General features: G+C 30.3%; 3 protein-coding genes across 7 annotated transcripts; 2 read left to right on the forward strand and 1 right to left on the reverse strand.

The window, feature by feature from the left end:
• The first annotated feature begins 723 nt into the window (after positions 1-723).
• Positions 724-1304, forward strand: LOC146924876 (cysteine proteinase inhibitor 5-like). The gene has a single exon (XM_085710969.1). The coding sequence runs from the start codon at positions 798-800 to the stop codon at positions 1140-1142; it is 345 nt and encodes a 114-aa protein (XP_085567095.1). The 5' UTR covers positions 724-797; the 3' UTR covers positions 1143-1304.
• A 9289-nt stretch (positions 1305-10593) lies between these two features.
• Positions 10594-15651, reverse strand: LOC146924877 (flap endonuclease GEN-like 1). Of its 5 annotated transcripts, XM_085709819.1 has the most exons (8): positions 15316-15609; positions 15145-15209; positions 14987-15064; positions 13977-14475; positions 13365-13469; positions 12983-13153; positions 12304-12499; positions 10594-11028 (listed from the first exon to the last, which is right to left on the reverse strand). In XM_085709819.1, exons 5-7 carry the CDS (start codon positions 13461-13463, stop codon positions 12470-12472), a joined length of 300 nt encoding a protein of 99 aa, XP_085565945.1. In that variant the 5' UTR covers positions 13464-13469; positions 13977-14475; positions 14987-15064; positions 15145-15209; positions 15316-15609; the 3' UTR covers positions 10594-11028; positions 12304-12469. The 5 variants fall into 5 exon arrangements, 1 of the variants encoding a protein (XP_085565945.1); XR_015010297.1 differs by lacking the exon at positions 13365-13469 and having other exon boundaries at positions 15316-15650; XR_015010300.1 differs by lacking the exon at positions 13365-13469 and having other exon boundaries at positions 12983-13174; positions 15316-15559.
• Positions 15652-18402: 2751 nt separating this feature from the next.
• On the forward strand, positions 18403-18836 carry LOC146924878 (cysteine proteinase inhibitor 5-like). Its single transcript, XM_085710970.1, has one exon. The coding sequence runs from the start codon at positions 18461-18463 to the stop codon at positions 18803-18805; it is 345 nt and encodes a 114-aa protein (XP_085567096.1). The 5' UTR covers positions 18403-18460; the 3' UTR covers positions 18806-18836.
• The last annotated feature ends 241 nt before the right edge of the window (positions 18837-19077 follow it).

The following is a 19077-nucleotide window of genomic DNA, read 5'->3' on the forward strand; positions in this document are numbered from 1 at the left end:
CAATCCTTAAGTAGATAAGATCATGTCGTTTCAATTCAATTTTATAATGTACATACATCCTCCCGTCACTATTATAAACAATCACTTTTTAAATTCATCGAATAATTGATTATCTATCATATAATGTAGATTAGATACATCATTTATTCAATAAATCTAAAAAGTAATTTTTTTATTTATAATAGTGACCGAAAGATGTATATACAACACATGTGCAAGTGGTTTCCTATGGATTGTTTTGGACCCCATATTTTCTTTTTCTCCTAATACTTGCAAGGGTGCTTAGATTTTATTTATTTATTTAAGATTCATTTTCTTTGGTGCACACCAGACCACTTTCTATATGATCCGAAGTTCTTTTTTCTTCACATTATTCTGATATAAATTGCAGGTTGGACAATTTAGTGAGGAAATTCCAAGGCCTACATAGCAGAATTCAAATTGTTTTTGGATTTTGAGGGTGGATTTTTGGGGAAAAGAAATTGTTATCTGATGGTTGAAGAGAATGCATTAAGTGACAATTAAAAATTAGTGGAAATTGAAGAAGACTGAGTTGGAAATTTTTGGCTACAAAGTTGGAATTGAAAAAGAAAGAAAACTTGAGTCTATTTTAATAAGTATTTTTATTGGAAATGCGAAGAGAAGAAAAATGAGAGTTTTTTTATTATGGAAAAAACCGAAAGATTTTATGATTTGGCCGGCGGTGTTGTATTATATAACAACTTCACTGACTAAGGTTTACTCAATCCAACCAAATTTGTGAAGCTTAAAAAGATATCAATCACAATACAAGCACCATGAGATTTCAATCCATTATTCTTATTCTCTTTGTTTTATTTGCCTCATTGGCCACAAATCAAGCACTAGGTAATTCTACCCGTGTCGACATCAATGATCCACATGTGATCGATACCGGTAATTTTGCTGTTACCGAACACAACAAGCAAAATAATGAGACAAAACTGATTTTTGAGAAAGTCGTCAATGGTGTAGTTGATACTTTGAATGATGAGACGGAATACCGCCTCACCCTTTCCGCCAACAATGGTTCAGCTTCTAACAATTATGGAGCCATTGTGTTGGAGAAGCCATTGGAGCATTTGAGGAACCTCACAGCCTTTGCACTTATTTCTCATGCTTAAATTATCCAATGTTGTTTTTTATATGATCATATAGAAATAAAACTTATGTTTTGTATTTCATAAAGGATTGTGGATCTAAAATATATAATATGATTGTTTAACTATGTTTAAACTTTCCCGTGTGGTTATGACTTTTGGAATAGTTAATACTTATTTTGGCTCCACCTTCATGAACTACGAAACTTAATCTCCTAAATTGCATGATTAAGAATTTGTGTCATACACATGTGTCTTGTTGCACTGTAAGACTACTCTTATTTGTTCACCTCTCAATGTTTTCATCTAATTCATGCATGATACTTAATTTCTCTTTTCGTTTATATTGATGAACATCAATTGTTGTTCAACCTAAAGGATCCTTCAGCACCCGATTGAAAAGAATCTAATTTTGAAATATTTGTCACCTTGTTAATTTTTTCAAAATAATCTAATCATAACAAAATATACCCTCATTTCATGTATGTATCTATTCTATCATTTTCATTAAATGTCAAAATTAAAAAAGAGAACAATTATACGAAGTATCAGCAGTAGCACTCCGACAACATTTTGAGTATCATCCCATTTACTCTTTCTAAGTTTGTTTTTTCACATTTCCATTTTCCCATCCTTTTGCTAGTTAATGGAGTAGTTTCTAACACCTCATGCTGTAGCTCACTCTTAACAACTAACATATTTTGAGTATCAATTCGAACACTGTACGTTTTGTGCTGTTTATGCAACTCACTTAGTTTACCACTCAAGCTCCGGAAATATTGAATTTAGTTAAAATGAGTTGAATGTGAAGTGTTTTATGTTTGAGTTCATTTAGGTAAAAGTTAATAAAACAATAAATTTTTGTATAAAAATCATATTTAATTTTTGAGGCAAAATCAATTTTACTCAAAACATATAAACATGTTAAAATAAAATTCTACACACCTCTAAAATCAATTTGGACTTCTCCAAAAATGAAACCAATTAGTTGTCTTTCCGTGCCAAACGATAATTAATTGTTGTTCAGACTTTTTTTAGGGTGCCTAGAGAGATATCCTCAAGAGATATTGCTCAACATTGTTGTGTTGCCCAGCCCACAACTAATTGGTTTTTGTAGTAGTTTTTGCTGTTCTTTCAACTATGGTGCAAAACAATACTCACTCCAATTTTAAATGACTTAATTTGAAAATGTTTATTACTCACATAATATACGTTGATTATATCTTTTTTGCTAATGTACAAAGACAAATTGTAGTATATAAGATGTTTGATTTGCGTCAATAAATATTTTTAAAATATCAAATTTTCATAATTTTTTCATTAGATTATTAAAGATATTTAATATTAAAATTGTGCATTGACACATGTGGTTGAGTTAAATGTATCACATGATATGAACGGTGGGAGTACGATGTATTAGTCTCAAACAACAAACGTAACAGACAGATGAGAGAGAAACACTCCAAGGATGTTTTTACATTTTGAGCATCCTCCCATTTTTACTTTCTTGTTGCTTTTTTCCTTTTACCATTTTGAAACCTCTGCATTTTTGTAACCATCTCCAACCTTGCAAATTTGCACCTTCTTCATGCCTTAACCTAATATTTAGTATAAATATAGGAACACAAAACAAGGCAGAGAATCGCAAAAATAGAGAGAATGACCACGAGTTCCCTCGTAAATTCTAGTAACTACCTCTCACTATAACTCCAATAACCCATACTTTCTTTGCTTCAATCACGAGCACCTAAGGTTTTAGAAAAATGATACTATTTGAACATCAATTTTATGACAACTTCTGTGACAATTTTTTTTCTCGTACTCACATTATTTTTTATTTTATCTCTCTATTGCTTTGATTTTTGTGCAAATATCTACTTTTTCTTTGTAAATTGTGGTTGTACAAAAGTTTTCAACCAAATGGTTGTTCAAATAACATTCCTCTAAGGTTTTATCAGTAACCTTACACATACACACCGTAAAACAACAACACCCAAAAAAAACACCCACACCATCGCTTTCTCCAAAGAAATATAAACCCAAACACAACAATAGAAGACTTTATGTCTTCAATTTTAACTTTATTAGTTTCATTTTTCCTCAATTTTTTTTTATTAGTTTCATTTAGTTAATATATTTTGTTACTGTTTATTTTATTTTGTAGTTTGGGCTCCAAGCTAATCCCTTTATTTTACTATTGTCTAGTATTAGGTTGATTTTTAGCTCATTTTCAAAAGCAAATAATATTATTTCATCCAGAATAAACTTGTTAAAACAAAATAAAAAACAAATTACATTTTTTTAATGGTTAATTAGATGTGACATTTTTTTAATCTTTGAATTATTAGGACACAACCTGTGACAACTTTGTAGTTCTCAAACTCGTCTTTTATAACAATTTAATCATGTAAAAACATTACAAAGGGGTTAACCGGATGTGATATCTTTTTAGTCCTTAAGTTTTTTGAGACACAATTTGAGGCAACTTCATGGTTCTTAAACTCGTTTTATAACAAATTAATCTTTTAAAAATATTTAAAAAAGGGTTAACTGATTGTGACATCTTTTTAATTCTTGAGTATTTTAGAAGACAAGTTGTGACAACTTGCTAGTTCATAAACTCGTTTTTATAATAAAGAAAAATCATCTTAAAATGTTAAATTAGATGTGATAACTTTTTATTCTTGAGTTGTCGGAACACAAGATGTATATGTACCATATACTAAGATAATATACCATTATAGGCTAGACCTTTTCTTTCAATTTTGTTCTTCATTTAAATTATTTTAACATTTTTATGCCATTATTTAAATTATCAACTAAAAATTTATAACAATATATAAAGGGGGAATACATCCTTTTGGGTTGGATTTTTTCTTCCATTTTTGCCATTCTTTTAAATTATTTTATCACCTTTGTACTATTATTTAAATTATCAAATAAAATTTAGGTTAAATCCTATTAAAATAGAAACGATCCACACCAATAAGAAGAACAATCCGTCCTCGTGAGCTTAGCTCAGTTTGTATGGACAATGCATAATATATGTAAGGTATGGGGTTCAAACCCCAACCACCACTAAAAAAAGAAGAAGAACAATCCACAATAATATAATAATATTAACGTTAAATACTATAAAAAGATCTTATCTTGACCTTTTGATTAAGAGACATTTTTTTTCTTCTAATTTTGTCCTTCACTTAATTAATTTTAAAAATTTATCATTCATTATCAATAAAAGCGAAAAGAAAGCCACATTAGTGCCTGTCTTGACTTCTAAGACTCTCTTCAATAATCCACAATAATATAATAATAATAATATAATAATATTAATGTTAAATACTATAAAAAGATCTTACTTTGACCTTTTGATAAAGAGACATTTTTTCTTCTAATTTTGTCCTTCACTTAATTAATTTTAAAAATTTATCATTCATTATCAATAAAAGCAGAAAGACAACCACATTAGTGTCTGTCTTGACTTCTAAGACTCGTTTCTTCGATAAATATTTAAAGTAATTCAACAAACAATCATACAAACATCATAATCAATTTTTTTTCGTCGATTTTCTTTTATCAAATCCCTGCATCTTTCATTAGAATTTATTACAACAAATGGAATTTCTTTTAAAAGCTAACAAAAATATATCTAAAACCAAACAAACATTTTCTACTCAAAAACTAAGTAGCTTTGAATTCTTGATTGTACTGCGAGATACATAGGTGCATGAGACCATTCTTGTCAATCACAATAATAAAACTTTTCTATTTTCTTATATATTTAAATATACTTTAATTCAAGAAACAATAAAAAATAGTAAGATACATTCATTTGAAAAGTTGAGTTTTTATTGCATTTATTATTAAGGGATAAAAATTTAAAGTTAACAAATTTTTGCACAATTCATGAGGTAACTATTTTTAAAAAATGATGTAAAATGCTTATACCTTTTATACATATAATCAATTCCTATACCAAAAAGCTTGTTTCAAAGACATTTTTTTTTAGGGTTTTCCAATGTTTTTCCCATTTTAAAAGAACGTGTAAACTTCATTGTTTTCTACCAACACTCAAATTTTAGGCCACGGCAATAGCCAACAAAGTTAATTGACCAATTCACAAGAATATCACCTTGTCTAGCTCTCAAGAAGCCATAAATAACTACATCGGATTTGGTTTATCACTGTTTTTGTATTTTAATGTGTACTTTCGTATTAAAAAAGCCAAAGCTTGTTGTTCAAAAAGACAAGTTTGTCAAACTATAGCATATGATATGATCAACGTGCTATAAGAAAAGTTTGAAAAAGACTCCGTAGAGATATAGCAATGGGCATAAACTCATTCGCTTAAGAAGCGTGAATTTTAGGTATTTGCAACTACATGCATAATGCTAGCTCAACTCAAAACATTTAAAGGTATGAAAAAGAAAGTATAATTCGCCATCTAAATATAAGAAAAATCGAAAAGGTGGAATGTAACTTATTTCAAATAACTTTTGGAGTATGATCAAGGAACCATATTCCCCTTCCACTAACAGAAAGAGGTTGTTTTTCTCCTTTTCTACACTTGTATAAAGTAATATGAATGTTAACTCTCAATAAAAGGAATTACGAAACTATACAATCATTACCTAAACACCACCTCTATATTGTCATTAAAGTTCATAGTGTCGTTAAACATATCTGAGTATGTAAAAACATAATATTCAGGCAGTCCAATAGACCCCTCGTATGAAATATATTAAATATCAGTTATGCTATATTTTTGTATATCTCGGAAGTGTTGTTTAACGAAGCTATTAATATTGATGCAATTTTGAGGGTTGGGGTTTATGCAATGATTTTATTGTTTCCTAATTTTGATATTTGTTTTAATTGAGAGTTAACATTAATATTGCTTATGCGGTGTGGAAAAACAAACATGCAATCTCTTTTGTCGTCGGAAGGTAAACATGACTGACTCTTTGATACTACACCAAATAGGTAATTGGAAGATCTTGCTGCTAAAAAGAGTAATTGGAATAGGTTATATTTCATCTTTTCTTTTTTTCTTCTACCTAGATAAGAAAGTGCACTATCTCATTTATATTTTAAATGTTTGAGTTATGTTAGTATTATGCATGCAATTGCTTATCCTAATGTTCATGCAGTGAATGAGTTTTTTCCCATTAGTGTCTCTTTGTGCATTGTTTTTCTGATGGTGGTTCTTGTAGCTTATTGCTCATACCTTAGTTTCTTTTTCTAGAAGCATATTCATATGCATTTAGTTTATATGGGTTTTTGTATGTTTTTTCTTTTTCTCATTCATTACATGAATCGTATTCCTACATATTGAGTTGATATATCTTTGTGTATGATTTTATTTTTCTCATACTTTATCTATAGGACAAAACAAATAAGTTGTTTGATGAAATTAGGATAAGTTTTGAGCTGTATTGTCACAACAATAAATTAGATTTATATATTCATATATTGTTATTATTTTTTAGGGTTAATTATGTTTCTAGTCCCTATAAAATAGCGACCTTGTAAGTTTAGTCCCTACTTAATTTTAATAGCATTTTTAGTCCCTATAAAAAAAAATTACTTATAATTTTAGTCCCTGCTAAAATTAAGTTTGATTAATTATCCTTAAACTCTTAAATTTTTAAACGATTTTTTTGAGACAAGATTAGAACACTATGAAAGGTTCGTTTACTAAAATTTAGAATTTTTTGACATGAAATGAATTAAATATGAATTTTTTAAAACGACAAAAGTTAAAGATAAAAAGTAATAAAATCTGGATTTAGAAATCAAATTTTGCGATAATTTTTTGCGGACGAACTTTTAGTGATGTTCTAAACATGTCTGCAAAAAATTGTTCAAAAATTTAAGAGTTTAAGCATAAATTAAACAAATTTGAATTGAGTAGGGACTAATACTCAATGCAGAAAAACAAAATTAGGGACTAAAAATGCTATTAAAATTAAGTAGGGACTAAACTTACAAGGTCGCTATTTTATAGGGACTAGAAACATAATTAACCCTATTTTTTATTGTGAAAAAGAGAATCTATTAATATATTATTTCCTCCAAATCAATAATGGACCAAGTGCATGTGCTACGATGGATCGTTATATTATTCGTTTGTTTGATGCACTATTTAAGGAATTTTGGATTATTCTGTTGAATTGTGTGTTGTTATGAAATCATGTATGTGTTGTGGGTGCATCTTGTTCATGGGTGAGTGAAGATAAAGCAGACAAAATATGTCTTGGTATATACTTTTAAATAGTTGTGTACATTTTATCCAGATAAGTGAGTTAAACATACTCATATCCATATCCGACTATAAAAAAAGTTTCACCCATGTTTGAAACCAAAGTTGCATTGATTATGCACTAAAGAAAGTCTCAGATATATTGGTGTTGCTGTTGCTTTTGTGGTGTTTGTATATTTTCATTGTTGCTGATGCTAGCTAGATTTGAAACCAAAGTTGCATTAATGCTTGTTCTGTTATTGTATGAAATATTTTTTGCCGTTTGTTCTGTTACTTTCATTTAGGTGATGGTATATTAGATTAATAGAATTCTTACAAAGTTCATTTGGAAATATACTTTCTTTTAAGAAAGTATTATATACTGACTTGTTTTATTTTCGATGTTAAACGAATTTCAACTTTTAGGTCTGAAATTTCTTTTATATGAGCATACAAATTTGTTGTAGTGAAAATAATTAATGAAGAACAAATTTTGGTGTAAGGGAGTCTTAAAAAAGGATCCTTTGAAGGGCAAAATATAGTTTCTATGCTTACATATTAATTATCGTGTGATGGGATTAGCATGTTACAGTACTAATATCTCTTACTATTGCTTGATTTATCCTGCAATAAGAAAGGTCTTGTCTCTCATATGTAAGGAGCTAAGATTTATATTTTCTCAACTAAAAATTCAACTATTTTTGTGCGCAAAGATTTTAATATGGAGAAGATTTCAGAGAAAGTTAAAATACTATCTTGGAAGATTCTTTGGTCAAAATCAAAGGGATTTTATTTTTCGTTAAGTCTTTAAATGTTTAGGAGTGATTTTGTTGCGGACATGATGTGCTTTATATAGAGACTTTCTTTTTTATAAAGCAATAAAGTATAAGAGTATCAAGTGCCCCCACAAGAACTATTTCACGTCTTAAAATTTTGGGTTAATTATGTTTCTAGTCCCTATAAAATAGCGACCTTGTAAGTTTAGTCCCTACTTAATTTTAATAGCATTTTTAGTCCCTATAAAAAAAAAATTTACTTATAATTTTAGTCCCTGCTAAAACAAAGTTTGATTAATTATCCTTAAACTCTTAAATTTTTGAACGATTTTTTTGAGACAAGATTAGAACACTATGAAAGGTTCGTTTACTAAAATTTAGAATTTTCTGACATGAAATGAATTAAATATGAATTTTTTAAAACGACAAAAGTTAAAGATAAAAAGTAATAAAATCTGGATGTAGAAATCAAATTTTGCAATAATTTTTTGCGGACGAACTTTTAGTAATGTTCTAAACATGTCTGCAAAAAATTGTTCAAAAATTTAAGAGTTTAAGCATAAATTAAACAAATTTGAATTGAGTAGGGACTAATACTCAGTGCAGAAAAACAAAATTAGGGACTAAAAATGTTATTAAAATTAAGTAGGGACTAAACTTACAAGGTCGCTATTTTATAGGGACTAGAAACATAATTAACCCTAAAATTTATGTCTAATGTTCATTTTCATCTTAGTTACGAACTAGAAGTTTCCCCCACCAATTCAACTCAACCCTATCCATCTCATTGATGTATATAGTTATTTGTTCATTTGAAAAACAATTAGCTATCAGATCTTTAAAAAGAAATCAATTAGGTATTAAATATTTAAATAAAAAAAAGTTGAGAAACATCAATTAGGTATCAAATATTTAATTAGTCTCGTATTTTTTTTAATATGGTAGAAATTGAAAAAGTATTTTCTCATGAACTTTTTTGTTAAAATTCTTCAACACAATTTGATCATCTGAGAATTTTTTTATTAATTTATTAGAAGCTGCTAAAAAGTTTTCCTCATGACCTTAGAGAGGAGATAAAATATCATTGGGTTAATTATGTTTCTAGTCCCTATAAAATAGCGACCTTGTAAGTTTAGTCCCTACTTAATTTTAATAGCATTTTTAGTCCCTAATTTTGTTTTTCTGCACTGAGTATTAGTCCCTACTCAATTCAAATTTGTTTAATTTATGCTTAAACTCTTAAATTTTTGAACAATTTTTTGCAGACATGTTTAGAACATTACTAAAAGTTTGTCCGCAAAAAATTATTGCAAAATTTGATTTCTACATCCAGATATTATTACTTTTTATCTTTAACTTTTGTCGTTTTAAAAAATTCATATTTAATTCATTTCATGTCAGAAAATTCTAAATTTTAGTAAACGAACCTTTCATAGTGTTCTAATCTTGTCTCAAAAAAATCGTTCAAAAATTTAAAAGTTTAAGGATAATTAATCAAACTTTGTTTTAGCAGGGACTAAAATTATAAGTAAATTTTTTTTATAGGGACTAAAAATGCTATTAAAATTAAGTAGGGACTAAACTTACAAGGTCGCTATTTTATAGGGACTAGAAACATAATTAACCCAATATCATTTTATATCAGATAATAAGATACACACGAAAGCCAAAGGGATTTATTGCACTGACGAAGTCTTCTGCAGCTTTTTCGACCCCTTTATCGACTCCAACCATTAAGAGAGATGCCCTGTGCATTAAAATCACTCAAGATGAATGAGTGAGAGGATTGGATTTGGCAGAATGTAAGTTTAACTTGCATGGGCGTGTGGTTTTCAACAAAGGAGACAAGCCTTTGACTGCAAAGGAATTGAAAGCTAAACTAGGGTTTTGCGCATGGAAATTGACCTCACTAGGGTGTGGTTACTTAGAAAACACATTTTCTACTTTGAACGTTCCTTCTTAATTTGAAGACCTTATCAAACTTTTCATATATACTAGATCGCCGACCCGTGCTCTCGCACGGGTCATTGATGAGAAACACATAAAAGGAACGTGTGAAATTTGGTTTAACTAAAAGACATTCAATAAAAACGACATAAAGCACACTATAATCAACTTTTGCTGTTGTTAATAACCTTTGAAATCTGTTTGAGGCTACGGTTACTTAACTTCTTGGATTAATAATTATTGTATGTTGTGAGAGGCTATGCTTATTGTCAAAGCAAATAAACTAAATCTCAAGAAGAAAATAAGCAAGTGTTTTTTTTTTGTTTTTACAAAAACTGAAATAACATGTCCATTAAATTTGCATACTGTATGGTTCAACAATTCATTGTATTGTATAATATGTATGTTATTTTCTTTCCTCAAAAGGAAGATAGTCCAAATAAAAGGAATATAATACAATCCTTTCTTCCCACCATGAGAGAAGATAAAAAGCAAAACCACAAAAGAGACATACAAATAATCCAATAATTACATTTCAGAAGTAATATTACATGCACACTACTCACAGACTTTAAAACCAAATGAACTCTGCAATTGAGGAATGTGTTGCTTCAAAAAATTTCATGTGCTAACTTTATGATATCACAACAATATAACTGAATCTCTCAAAAAAAAAAAACAATATAACTGAATCAAATTAAATTGAGGAATTGGTGATACAATAAGCACATCCCAACTTGAATCTGTCAAAGCCAATGAAATAAAATACACACTATATACATAATAGATCAAAAATATATTAAACCATGTAAATTACCAAATTATCAAAATCAAAGATAAGATTACACATCTACGTCAACAACTCTAGTATGTACTGTGCTATCAACATACTTTCCAGAGTGCTTTTTTGATCATCTTGTTTGGGCAATTCGTACTCCTCAAAAAACTGAAAAATGAAGTTCTAAATGATTTCAGATTTTTTTTTTGCAGATCAAGAACAATAATCATAGCGAAAAACTATCTTTCAAATACATAGGCCAGAAACTCAATTACTTTCAAATAGTTAATAAATTTGGGTGACAGAATCATAAATAACCACGACACCAGTTAAAGAACTATCTTCTCTTCCATAAGGTGTCTATCACACTGTTATTACTCCCACATTTGTATGATTGAAAACACATAACCGAAAAAATTCCAAATCTTTAGACTAACTAATAGAAAATGCTAAACCAATCAAAATAATGATAAAATGTAAACCAACATTTCTGCTAAACCAACATTTCTGCTAAACCAACACATTTATTCTGCAGAATTCTTTTATCAAATCAGCTTGCTTAGAAAAACTAAGTAGCTACAAAACAAATGCCTACATTCATTTATTGAAAGCACCAGCTAATATCCCCCACACATCAAACAGGAACAGACTAACTTAGATAAAATTCTTTCCAATCTCCTACTCTAGCATTTAATTGCAACTAAAAGACAGTGAGAGGAATCCTTCATTGCACCCAAAACATCACAACAGGAAAAAAAATGTCTGCACAATAATACACATAACAACATGTAAGTTCCATCACCAGAGCATGGGAAAAACATCTGAGACACTAATGCATTTAAATATATTTGCCAATCCATATCCTAATTAGCCCTACACATTCAGAACCAAATTGAGCTGCTCCGATACAATCGAACCTGTCAAAATCACACCCAACGAAGTTGGAATTTGATATAGGTCATAAACTATCACTCATTGTTTGGTTCTTTTCAATGTGGTTCAGTTTGGTTTTTTTTAGCAGTTCTAATATACGAATGGATTTGATCTTTGGTTTTTTAAACCGATAAAAAATAAGTTAGTAATAACAATTTGGTACAGTCCAGTTCTAAAGAATTAGTTCAATTTGAAAAAGTAAAATTCAGTTATTTGTAAAGTTAGTTTCTATTCAGAAATAGTGAGCTAGTGCTAGGTTTAGTCCAATTCAATTTTCTTTCCTTAACCGACAAAATCATGAATAGTAGTAATGTTATCTATTAGAACCAACAAATATCATAACCAATCAACTCACAGATGAGAAAACTTTCTTTAACACCAATACATTATATTATATGGTTTTCATTCCAGAGATAGAAACACAAAACCAGCCCAACATGCTATGACCATTAATAGCAAAATCAAAGTTCAAGCATTACAAACCAAAATAGCTATCTCTAAAACACATACCTTACTGATATAGTACTTGATCTTGGGCGTATCCAACAATCATATATTGGTTAACTTGTAAAAACTGATTTTGCATAACAATACATTGCAGTTCAAAGTAGTGGCACAATGATTGGTGAAATTTAACTATCAAAGACTCCTTTCTCTCGTTAGCATTTACGGCTGCTTAAGGAATCTTCTTAATTTTTTCAACTTCCTGCACCATGATATAAGCTACTATTAAGAATCTATCATTAGCATATAATTATTTAAATTCCCCTCTTTTTGCATGTTATTTGTCAATGGCAAGATGTAGCATTTTAGCGTGTCCAACAATCACATGAAGCGATGAATGTCTGACATTGCTAGGTTACATGAGTTTTTGGAAAAGACAAACTATCATGGAAGATTGAATAAGGAATTATTTTCTGAATATGACTGATGAGGAAAAAGAGTTCCTATACATATATAACCAGAAAACTCAACTCAGGTAGTCAGCCTATAATTGAAATAAGATTCATGAGCTCATGATACCATTGAGTATACTACCATTTAATAAAAGTCATATGATGTAAAAACCTGTAAACTAAGCAAAAATGGATGCTAGCGCTGAATTCAAATAAATAAATCGAAGGTTATGTTATAATGGTTGAAGGATGAAATGAAATATAAAGAAAATACAATGAAGATGGTCACTTACTTTTGAATTGGGAGAGAAATATTTTATAATGCATTTCGCCCCAAAGAGGAATGCATCACTGTCAGGTGTGATGCATGCATCTACATGACCTTCACTATTTAATTGGGCACAGAGTGCTTCAGCTTCTCCTTTAGCCTTCAGTACAGGAATCCCAATTAGCTTAGCAAGTTCCTATCACCGATTAACATATAGCTATAAGGAAAGGCATCCAAACTTCGATCAGAAGTGTCAGTGCTACACAATATGTATGCATCACAGTAGTACAACACTATACACAATTCATCAGCTTATCTTCTAAAATCCTAGGAGCACAATAAACATGAAGAAATTTTCAAAGTTGAGCTACAGACAAAGAAAACACAACATGCCATGCAAAACAAACTTGAATTCTCAAAGCAACACCCTGAAGTTGCGATTTAAGCTTGTAAAACATTTCAACTTGATGGCGAGTTCTGGTAAGATCCCTGGCCATAACCCTCATATCACCCTAACAAATTGAAACTGAACTCAGAAACTACTCAAACCAGACCAAACATATTACATACATGTTCAAATAACAACACCCTACTATATTAAAAACCACAATCCTTAAAAGCAATAAAATTCTCATCAGACATAGACTAAAGAATTCCAAATAATCTATACTTGTATACTATAACCCTAAAAGTAATTATCAATTTTGTTCAGACATTTTTTCTTTACAAATTTACCTTTAACAACACAGTTCCTTACAAATTCGCCTTAATAACAACGTTAGTGAATATTGAAACTGAAATTTAATTAAGTTCAAATAACACTGATATTATGAAACTAAAACATTCAAATTAAACCAAAACGAATATAATACAAAATGAGTCCTATGAAGCGTGGATTTTTTTTTTAAGAATCCAATCCTCATACCCAACAAAATATTTCATCCATTAGTAGTAAAAAAATTGACTAACAAATAAACAAACACTACCAAAGTCCAAAACACAACAATGTGGTTAACTACCTTAAGCTTCTTCTAGCAGCTGCATCACCTTCCTGATCATCATCAGATCCACTTTCAACGACATCCCTACGCTTGCTGGTAACAACACGCTGATTATGATCATCTTTGGCATAACTATCTGTATCCTCCCTACCTTCACTCTCTTCTTCTCGTCTCTGGTCACCAACCTCCCTCTCGCCTTCACTCTCTACTTCTTCTTTCACCTTCTTGCCCTACCCCTCCCATTCATTCATCCTGCAATACCGAAAATTCGTTAACAAATTTCAAATACGATCTTCCAAATATATAAATAAACGAATTAATATAATATAGATAGGGCATCGAAATAATATTGAGAATATGTTGATAATGAAATTTGGCTGAGAATTGTTTTGAATGATGATCTTCCATAATTGAGTTGAGGATTGGATTCATGTTTGGGTTCGAGTTCTTCTTCCCTTCCGATTGATCTCCAAAGAGATTTTGCATCATCTGGTGCCGGTGCCGTTTCTCTTCTCCCCTGATTGAACAGAGAAAATGAGTGGAGAGAGAATGTAGTGATTGTTTGGTGATGTGTTATGGTTGACACAGATTAAACAGTCATTCATGTTGCTAATTTATTGGTTAGTATGCATAAGTTCTATCATAAATTCTCATTCATGTTGCTAGTTTTCTTGGATTTTTGACATAAAAAAATTTCTTATTAGTATGGAGCTACCTTGATGAATTTATTTGTTCCTTCTTCCTTTTATTTTTTTCAACCATATTTTGTAAAAAAATTGCTTTTTCACTACAACACCAAATTACACAGAATTTTCACTACAATAAACACAAAATTGTTTTTCCTGTTCAACACGATTTCATTCAAGTTGATTTGTTACAAATTTCGTTTTTTTTTTTGTTATATTTTGAAAAACCATATAACAATATGAAACAAAATTTTATTCTTATCACTATAAATAAATCATGTAAAAAACAAACTATAACAGTGAAACTATAACAATAAAATTCGATTATCAAATGTTCGTTACCTTGTTGTTGACCACTCCACACATCAAGAATACGCACATCAAACCTCCACGTCTCCTTCGAATCTTCGACATCTCTGACTGCGTCAATGGAAACTCTCATTTTCTATACAAAAACAAATATTCAAAATTATCGAATCAAAAAAAGAGCAACATCAAACCTGGTGGTGATGCTAATGTTGATGAGAATTCACAGTAGCATTTTATCGAACACATTTTGTGCACCCTACAAAATCACCAAAATCAAAACAAAAACCCATAAATTCAAAAACAGCTTACAAAGAAACAAAATGACATATTAATATTCAATGATAATCATGGTAACCACTGACTTGTGAGCTGAAATTGGAAATTGAAGCAGGGAGAGAGAGTTTAGGTTTGTGAGGAGGAAATTGAAAATGGATTGAGAGAAGAGGAAGAAGAAGAAGAAGTTGCGTATGGGAGAGAGGGAGAGAGAGTTTGGACTTGTGAAGAGAAAAATGAAATTGGATTGAGAGAAGAGGAAGAAGAATCTGATGTTTCTATTCTTTGTCAAACCGACCTTGTGCTGTGATTGCTCAATTTTCTCTCTCACGTGAAGCAAACCTGTGCTTTGAAATTTGGTAGTACAAAATGGTTGACAAAATGGAAGGGCAAAGAAGTAAAACGCAACCAAAAACACAAAATCTAGGGTTTTGCCGCGCCAAAGATTGCAGTTTAAATTGATGGAGTTTGCAAAGGGGCTAATTAGGGCTAACTTGCACCCCTGTACTACTTTAGTAATGTTAATGATATACTAGACTCTTACCCGTGCATCGCACGGGTTTTGTAGAGTTTCATATAACTAACGCTCAGCGGAAGTAATCAAAGGTGGATATCAACACAATTAAAATGATAAATCATAGAGAACATTGTAATCAAAAGAAAATAATATACAAAAGTTTGCACCAAGAAAATAATACGAAACTGATATGGGGTGACAGAAAGGAAAAAAAAGAACAATGAAAAGAAGTTGTTATTCGGTGACAAAAGGAAAAAAAATAAGAAAAAGAAACTGCTATGTAGTAACTGGAAAAATAAAATAAAGGAACTACCAATAATAAAAAAAAGTAACTGCTAAAGAACCGTCAATGTGTTAGTGGCTTAAAAAAAACCTTACATATCTATTTGAGAAGCAACAATTTTTCAACAAACATGGTTGTGGCTAAGTGGTAAAAGTTATGAAGTGATGGGATAAGGTACCTGATTCGATTCCTTGCAAATCCATTTTTTTCATAAAAATTTCCAGCAAAAAAGGCGGGATTAGGGTTAATTAGGGCAACTTTCAGGACTGTCTAACATTTATATATATAAAGATAAAGATATATATATATATATATATGAGTAAGTGGTGTCAACGGATTCGTTGACACCAAATCTCAACCGTCTATTTTATTTAATCAAAGGCTCACATGTTTCTATATGGTGTGTATCCTTTCCCCAATTACATACAATTATTTTATTAAATCATTGAAAACTGTACTTGAAAACACCAATTTGTATGATTTCTTGTCTGCGTCTCTATTCCTACTTAGTTAATTCAACGTATGGATTGCAACCGGAGAGAAAGGTAATGAAAACGATTGCAATTAGAGAAGGGAGTCAGCCTAAAGAAATTGCAAATTGCGAATCTTCATAAAATAGAAATCTAAACATATATGGATTATAAACCCTAATTTTAATTTGGGGCTTTTTGGTTTAATTTTCAATTTGTATATGAACTTTGGTTTTAGAATCGCTATCATGAATCCAGGAACCAGCCTTTGGCATATAATTAGAAGCTTATGATATTTTCATTCAACCGCAGAGACAAATAATTGGAAGCATAAGCATGATAAAATAATAATCACATATGTGGATTGCTGCAAATTCTATACGTACAGGAAAAAAATCAAGAGGTGCGATAATCGTATGCACAAGAGGAAGAATGAGCTAGTTTAGAAATTATTAGGAGCCTTTGATCAAATAAAATAGACGGTTGAGATTTGGTGTCAACGAATTCGTTGACACCAGGTGTCAACGGATCCTGACTATATATATATATGTATGTATGTATGTATGTATGTATGTATGTATGTATGTATGATCATAATCAAATTAAGTCACCAACTCGAAAAGTTTTCTCCTTAGTTTTCTTATTATAGCCTTTCTCTTTCCTAAATGAAATATGATATATTTTCTCAAAATTTTAAGAGTATGGATTTTTTTATTCCAATGTTGATTGCCAATGTGAATGTGCATGTTATGAGGCAATCTTTAAATAAATGGTTATGTGAGCAATATATATTTTACAAAAAAGGGATAATCCACTTTCAGTACAGCAGGAAAGTTGTATGAGCATGACAAGTAGTGACACTTCTTGCGGTTCTAAACACTCTCAACATGAAAACGGCACCACAACTAAAAACTCAAAGCAAAACACTAAACCAAAATGTGAAATGTCACAAATGTTAATTAAATATTTTTTTTTTGAACACATATGACTAATTAAATATTGTGGACGACGACGCTGAACTATGTGGTTTATTATTTATTTTTTAACAATCTAAAACCCTTAAATTATTTATTTATTTATTTTTTGAAATTATTTGGTTTCGGTACACGTCATCGCCACATCAGCTTATATTGCAGGGATCAGTAGGCATTTGGTATGCCCTCCACTAATCGGCGCATGCCAACTTAATTCGGCGTCAATCCTTAAGGAGGCAAGATCATGTCATTTCAATTCAATTTTATAATGTATATACACTCTCCTGTTATTATTTTAAGCAAATAATCATTTTTTAAATTCATTGAATAATTTATGTATCTATCATATAATGTAATTATACATCATTTATTCAATAATCTAAAAAGTAATATTTTGCTTATAATATACAACACTTGGTTTCATATGGATTGTTTTGGACCCCATATTTTCTTTTTCTCCTAATACATGCAAGGGTGCTTAGATTTTTTTTTTAAAAAAGATTTGGTGCACACCAAACCACTTTCTATTCTATATGATCCGAAGTTCTTCTTTTTTCTTCACATTCTGATATAAATTGCAGGTTGGACAATTTGGTGAGGAAACCAAGGCCTACATAGCTTAATTTGAATTGTATTTGGAAGTTGAGGGTGGATTTTGGAGAATAGAAATTGTTATCGGATGGGTGAAGTGAATGCAATAAGTGGCCATTATTAATTAGTGTAAATTGAAGAAGATTGACTTGGAATTGAACAAGAAAGAAAACTTAATTAAGTCTTTTTTTTGGTCAAGTAATTAAGTCTATTTTGATAAGGTTTTTTTGGAAATACGAAGAGAAGAAACCGAAGAATTTTAGGATTTGGCCGGCGGTGTTGTATTATATAACAACTTCACTTACTTCCCTCAAAAAAAAAAAACTTCACTTACTATGGCTTACTCAAACCAACACAATTTGAGAATCTTAAAAAGATATCAATCACAATACAAATACCATGAGATTTCAATCCATTGTTCTTATCCTCTTTATTTTATTTGCCTCATTGGCCACAAATCAAGCATTAGGTAATTCTAGCCGCGTCGACATCAATGATCCACATGTGATCAATACTGGTAATTTTGCAGTTACTGAGTACAACAAGCAAAATAACAAGACACACCTGATTTTTGAGAAAGTCATCAATGGTGTAGTTGATACCGTGGACGATGTGACAAAATACCGCCTCACCCTTTCTGCTAACAATGGTTCGGTTTCTAACAATTTTGCAGCTATTGTGTTGGAGAAACCATTGGAGCACTTGAGGAACCTCATCGCCTTTGCACTTATTTTTCGTTATTAAATTATCAAATGTTGCTTTTTATATGATCATATTGAAATAATGATCTATATTTTTTGATGTATAAAACTTATACATTAAAAAATATAGAAATAAAACTTATGTTTTGTATTTCATAAAGGATCGTAGATCTAAAATATATGATATGATATGATTGTTTAACTATATGTTTAGGCGGCGTCTACGGTAGGAGAGGGCAATATTTAGGCGGCGTCTATGGTAGGAGAGGGCAATAGGTCCCCTACCGTAGGAGATCATATATATATCGTCGACTC

This window comes from Medicago sativa, chromosome 5 (genome assembly GCF_051527215.1).
Source record: "Medicago sativa cultivar Bolivia chromosome 5, Bolivia_mono, whole genome shotgun sequence".
In the NCBI taxonomy this organism is placed as follows: Eukaryota; Viridiplantae; Streptophyta; class Magnoliopsida; order Fabales; family Fabaceae; genus Medicago; species Medicago sativa.